Source organism: Myodes glareolus, chromosome 6, assembly GCF_982192425.1.
Source record: "Myodes glareolus chromosome 6, mMyoGla1.1, whole genome shotgun sequence".
NCBI classification, from domain to species: domain Eukaryota; kingdom Metazoa; phylum Chordata; class Mammalia; order Rodentia; family Cricetidae; genus Myodes; species Myodes glareolus.
The window spans coordinates 50,186,586-50,193,347 of record NC_142031.1 but is presented as its reverse complement, the minus strand read 5'-3'; the positions used below and the strand labels follow the sequence as shown (position 1 = coordinate 50,193,347).

The 6,762-nt window shown below is 46.6% G+C and overlaps 1 protein-coding gene across 1 annotated transcript; it reads right to left on the bottom strand.

Annotated features, from left to right (window-relative positions):
- Window positions 1–395: 395 nt before the first annotated feature.
- On the bottom strand, window positions 396–4,475 carry LOC125404118 (ATPase MORC2B-like). The gene has a single exon (XM_048439868.3). It carries the CDS (start codon window positions 3,627–3,629, stop codon window positions 498–500), a length of 3,132 nt encoding a protein of 1,043 aa, XP_048295825.3. The 5' UTR covers window positions 3,630–4,475; the 3' UTR covers window positions 396–497.
- Between the last annotated feature and the right edge of the window lie 2,287 nt (window positions 4,476–6,762).

The window sequence follows — 6,762 nt, the reverse complement described above, 5'->3', positions numbered from 1 at the left end:
GCCTCTGGACTGGAAAGCTGACTTGGTGGTGAGGAGTGCTGGAAGTTTCCCAGCAACCACTTGGGGGTCTCACAACCCTCTATAGTGGGACCTGATGCCCTCTCCTGGAATAAAGGCATACATGCGGATAGAACACTCATACATAAAATAAATAAATCTTTTTTAAAAAAAAATCTTAAAAAAACAGAAGAAGTATGGTCTCTTAAAAACAAACAAACAAACAAACCTGGGCACAATAGAAATGGCTGGGTTGTTACACAGTGCTTGTGGTCATCAGAGGACCTATGTTCAGCTGCCTGCATCAGCATTGGGTGGTTTATAAGGTCTATGACGTCACTGCTTTCAGCACATGCATGCAGGCTATACACACACACAAATGAAACACAAAATAAATCTCTAAAAAAGAAATATTTATAAATTCAGGGGAGGAAGATTCAAAGAATCAGACAGAGTCTCTTTCCCTCCCAAAGGTGCTGTCCCACATGAATCAAACCAATTCATGAATCCTGCCTGCCTGGAAGCTCCTGTGTTGAGTAGGGGGTGCTGATCTGTTCCCTAGTCTCCCTTTCTTCACTGGTAATGAGATCCTCAATGTAGGCATCCAGCTCGTCATCTGTGCTGATGTTAAGGTCCTCTTGTGCTTTCTGCAGGAGTGCCAGAACGTTGGTCCGAAGTTTCTGGAGTTTCTCCTCTGTCTCTCTGAGTTTCTCCTGGGAGATGCGCAGGCTCTCCTCGGACGCCTTGGCTCTTGAGTCGGCGCAGCTTTGGTAGGAATTACAGAGATTCTGGAGCCCGGCCTCATATTGCTTGAAGCACTCTTTCAGAGGAAGAGACAGCAATTCTTCTGAATTCATAGCACCCAGCTCCTTTTTGGATATGGAAAAGCTCAGAGGCATGAAATAACGTAAGCAGTTCCAGAGAATCTGGACCAGGAGGTCATTGGTCTCGTGGTTGGCCTTTAGAGCAGTGGTGTCGGGTTCAGTGCGGAAGCAGTCAGAGGTGGAGGTCCCCTCTAACGCCACAGCCTGTTGGTCCACGGTGTTGCCCTCCTCCTTCACACCCTCTTGCTGCCAATCAGCGCTCTGATACTCTGGAGATAGCTTCGTCAGCCACACATTTTCACTGCCTTTTTTGACCCAGCAGTTTCCTGGTGTAGTATCCTCGGGCACATCCTCAAACTTGACCTTCCACCAGACTGCATTGTCTCCCTCCTCCACGGCTGTGACGTGACCCTTGTAGCACTCCCCTTTCACCCGCACCTCCACGTACAGACCTTTATCCTGATGAGTTGTCTTGAGGTCAGCTGGACCCTCCTCCTCAGAACTGTCTGAGAGTTCGTTTGCGGGCATCTTTTCCTCCTTCACAGTCAACCTGCTCCGTTTGTGTGACTCCATCCTTCTCTCCTCAGCCTCTTCCTCAGAGGTCTCAAGACTCCGTTTACGATCCCACCACACTGGTGAAGGATTTATGGGTGGATCTGGGCTCTCCAGCACCGGAGTCTTCATGGCTTCAGGGGTTTCCACCTTGCAAAGGTGGTTGAAGTTAGGGACTACAGGCATTGACAGTGAGGACTGGACCAGAGGAGTGGGCTGGGGTACAGTTTTGACCAGGGGCCTCACTGGTTTTGGGGGTATCTCAGGTGGGTAGAGCAGGATGGCCTCCCTTTGTGCTGTTGGAGCAGGAGAGGTGGGGTTGGTGCAGAAGACAGAAGCCTCTTGGAGCTGTCTGGATGGTCTAGGAGCATATGTGGGCTGGGTTATTCTTTGAGCATTCTTGTTCACTCCACACAAAGGTGGTTGAAGGCTCTGAGTAGCACATTTGGTGACAGGTCTGGAGGTCAATTCCAAGGGTAATTTTTTCAGGTCACCTCGGCAACAGATGGGTTTGGTTTTCTCAAGGGCCTTAAGCTTCCTCTGCTGTTGGCAAATACTCTCTGTCAGCTGCTTCTGCCTTTCTTCTTGTGTCTTTCGAGCCTTTTTAAATATTCCGATAGGAATCTTCTGCTTTGGTTCAAAAGCCTCGCACTGGTCCTGTTCAGAATCAGGGTTCATGGCGCAAACCCAGTTGTCTGGATAGCCTTTTTCTACAACACTTAACTGGAAGGGAAGGGTCCTCCACTTCAGACACAGATCGCACTGTATGGTGGTTGGGACCTGCATCGACCTCCTGCGTTTGAAATGCAGCTCATCCGATGGGGGCCGGGCCCAGTTGGCAGAGAGGTAGCCAAACTCATCCCAGAACTTAGTGATTCCACCCTGGGCAATGGCTATGTCCTTCCAGTATTGTGCCAGGTGCTCCCCCATGGCCCGCAGTAGGTGGCGGTACTCCTTGGCATCAGCAAAGTCTTGCTTGTTGTGTGTAGGCTCCAGGACCAAGTAGGGCACATCGATGACCCCAACAACCCCACCACATGTCATGCCCTTTTCCAGCTGCGGGCCCACTTTCTCATACATCTTGATTAGGCGGCTACAGTTGTAGATAAACATGCCATCGTGGTCACGGTGTTCAATGTTGACCCCAAAAACAAAATTCAGTTCCTTAGGTTCTTTGAGTGCTCGCTGCTTGGCATCCTTGATCCTTTTCTTGACATCAGCTTCCCTTCGAAGGGTGATGGCTGTATTCTGGACCTGCCGCAACATCACCCTGGAGTCCCGTGAGATGTCCTTACCGATGTGTGCTTCTAACGCACGAGCTTTGCTCTCCGCTTCCCGAGCCCTCTCTTCGGCAAGTCGTGCTACCTGGTCTGCTTTCTTCACCTCTTGCTCTGCCCGGGTCTTGAAACGGCTTGACGTGAATGTGTACTTCCGGGGCTTGTACAGGCAGCAGGCGAGCTTTTTGGTCCGCACCTTGTGCCCATGAATGAAAATCCTCATCCGAGGATCAATGTAAAGCACAGCAGCATAGGCACAGAAGGAGTGGCGCTCTGGCTTCACGCCTTCTTGGGACAGATCTGCCATCCGGATGTCTTTTGGGTTTGAGGTTATGTCTAGTTCTGGCTCTCCATTGTCCATGAGCTTGAGATTAAAGATGATCACCAGGGTCCCACTATTCCCAGATATCTTCATGAACTGGGTCATCACTTCTCCCTCGGTGTGGAAAGGAGAGTACTTGTAGATGAGTTCTGTCTCAATGGCAAACTTCTCCAGGTTGTCTGTGATAGGTTCTCGTGTCTGCGTATTCCAGGTGGGCAATGGGACTATCACTTCATCAATGCCTTCTTCCTCATGAAAGGTTCGAGACAGGAAGAGGCAGCTCATGGTGTCTTCCTTCTTGGTGAAGAGGATAAAATCCTTCCCAATGCGCATTGAACCCGATTTGAGCCCATTCCCATAGCGCCCAATCTGTGTGGCCTCTGTTGTTCGTTTCCCTGATTTCCCGAATTGGATCACACTGATGGCATCATTTGGATCCATTCCCACTCCATTATCCAGAAAACATAGCATGAATCCACCTTGCAGATCCTCACGCCTTTCAGCATAGATATCGATTCGGGTGGCGTCGGCATCTCTCGCATTATCAACCAGCTCAGCAAGGGCTCCGAACAAAAATTCATGAGTGGTTGAATTTGTGTGTAGATATTCAAAGGTTAGTTGAGCTCGGTTAAGACTGCTGTAATTGGTGAATGCCATGAATCTGACAAAGCGTCCACTAACCGAGAGATATACGTATTGAAGCAGATTTTCTTGGGTTCTACACAGTAAAGGGTAGTTCTTGCTTCTTAATAACAAATGAAACAAGCGATCTAGTTACTAAAATACAGAGATATTTGAATCTGAGATGGAACCCTTCTTTCTATCTTTTCAATGACTGTGATGTAATTTTTGTGTGTGTGTGTATGTGCATGTGTGTGTAGGGGCTAAACCTGCATTTCTAAAGAACTTTGAGTGTTGTTTCCTTAGTTCATTTCAGACAGCCTGGGTCCAAAGTGGATGGTCCATCTGCAACAGCCATAGGGTTGACTGTTATTGTTCTATCTTGACTTTATTTGAGCCATGCCCTTTTCTCAGTTTTTTGATGAAAAGACTTACCAATGCAGAAATGTACTTCTATCAAGAATTTAACTTTCACCTACATCGTCACCACCAGAGACCGAAGTATCCTTAAATAGATGCTGTCCTGGAGGGACCCTGGCCAGAGCAAGTAGTTGTACTTCCGGTGACCCCTTGGGCAACTGATGAAGGTATTTGCGGCTCCTTACCTATCTTTCAAATTCGAACCCAGACTAAACCCAGCTTGATGTTATGTCACAATCACCACTGATGTGTGAGATGACCTCACAGTGGTCCACAGAACCACCCAAATCTCCAGTGGCGGGCAGTGGCCCCAAGCCCCTTCCTTGCCAGGCCTGGGTCTTGTGGTCACTTTCTGTCTCCTCTCCGGGAGGAGTCTCCTTTTCCAAGCCCAGCCCTAGGGTGTAAAACAGTTATCTGCCACAACTAACCATTTCGCGCGAGCTGCTAGCAGCTCCCAGAAGCCTTTGCCTCTCCCTTAGAACGGAAACTCAACGGTCCTCTGCGGGCTTGGAACCACCCGCTGCCTCTGCGTCGGCGGAGTGCCACCTGTAGGTTGGACTACATCACTACAGTACTAAAGTGCAGAAACGGATTGGGTGCTGGACCAAAAGACGTTAACAAAAAAGTAACAAAAGTAACAGCAGGGATTCAGAGTTTGCTGCTTCTCTGCTATCACTAACGCCATCTCGGTTTCTGCTTTGTGTCGTTTAGTGCGCACTGCCCTGGGCCTTCTTTTACTAAACGTTTTTCTTTTTATGTTGTCTGTGTGACTGTATGCCACTTGTGTGAGGATGCCTGCAGAAGCTCGCGGGTCCTCTGGGGATAGAGTTGGAAACAGTCTGTAAGCCTCCAGGTCTGGGTGCTGGGAATCGACGTCGGTTTTCCAGGAAAAGCAGTAAGTTCTCTTAACTGCTGAGTCATCTCTCCAGTCCCCAAATCTGGCCCTTCTTAAATTCTTTGAGCAAGATGCCAAGAAGCTGGGTAGACTAGCACAGACACCATTAGTAACGGTGACCCAAGAAACCTATATTGTTTGAGGATGAGACCAGTGTCTGTCTCCATGTTTTTGCAACTAGTTAGCCAATTTTTAATTAATATGCTATGGTGGGTGTCCCAGAAATTATCGTTTGCTGGTTTGGTGCCTGTGTATTGTGGCATTTGTGGGTTTTGGCCTCCAGAAATCTAAACTAGAAGCAGTACAAAGTCATTCTAAGGCCAGGAATGACAGCAGACGCCTTTAATCCCAGCACTCGGGAGGAAGAGGAAGATGGATCTCTGTGAGTTCGAGGCCAGCCTGGTCTGCATAGCTGCATAGTGGGGACCAAATAATCTAGAGTTGCACAATGAAATCCTGTCAAAACAGCAAACAAACAAACAAACAAAAAACATTGACCATTACATTCTAAGTACTGCATATGGCACACAATATAGAGTTTTTGTTTGAGGAAGGATGGGGAGGAGTAAAGAATACACAGAACATTAAACTTGGGGAATTATAAAGAGAAACTAGAGGTAGCAGGAGGATAGCAGTGGTGAGGCAGAAGGAGACTGATTAAATCATTTTTTTAATGTTATAAGGAGGGGGTGAAGAGATGGTTCAGTAGTTAAGAGCACTCACTGCTCTTTTACAAAAATGTTTTTATTGAGTTATTTTTCTCTGCTCCCCTCACTGCCTCTCCCCTCTCCTTCAACACCTCCCATGGTACAGATGCTCCTAATTTACTCGGGAGATCTTGTCTTTTTCTACTTCCCATGTACATTAGTTCTGTGTATGTTTCTCTTAGGGTCCTCTTTGTTGTCTAGGTTCTCTGGGATTGTGAATTGTAGGCTGGATTTTATTTACTTTATATCTAAAAGCCATTTATGGGTGAGTATGTAATATATTTGTCTTTCTGGGTCTGGATTACCTCAATCAATATGATGTTTCTAGATTCATCCATTTGCCTGCAAATTTCAAGATGTCATTTTTTCTGCTATCTAGTACTCCACTGTGTAAATGTACCACAACTTCCATATTCATTCTTCAGTCAAGGGGCATTTAGGTTGTTTCCAGATTCTGGCTATGACAAACAATGCTGCTATGAACATAGTTGAGCACATGTCCTCGTGGTATGATTGAGTATCCTTTGAATATATACCCAAAAGTGGTATTTCTGGGTCTTGAGGAAGGTTGTTTCCTAATTTTCTGAGAAATCGCCACACTACCAGTTTGCACTCCCACCAGCAATGGAGGAATATTCCTTTTACCCCACATCCTCTCCAGCATAAGTTGTGATTAGTGTTTTTGATCTTGGCCATTCTTACAGGTGTAAGATGGAATCTCAGAGTTGCTTTGATTTGCATTTCTCTGATTGCTAAGGATGTTGAGCATTTCTTTAACTGTCTTTCAGCCATTTTAGATCCCTCTGTTGAGAGTTCTCTGTTTAGGTCTGTACCCCATTTCTTTGTTGGATTATTTGGTCTTTTGATGACCAATTTCTTGAGTTCTTTGTATATTTTGGAGATCAGACCTCTGTCTGATGTGGGGTTGGTGAAGATCTTTTCCATTTCTGTAGGCTGACATGTCCTTTGCCTTACAGAAGCTTCTCAGATTCAGGAGGTCCCATTTATTAATTGTTTCTCTCAGTGTCTGTGCTACTGAGGTTATATTTAGGAAGTGGTCTCCTTTGACAGTGTGTTCAAGTGTACTTTCCACTTTCTCTTCTATGAGGTTCAGTGTGGTTGGCTTTATGTTGGGGTCTTTGATCCA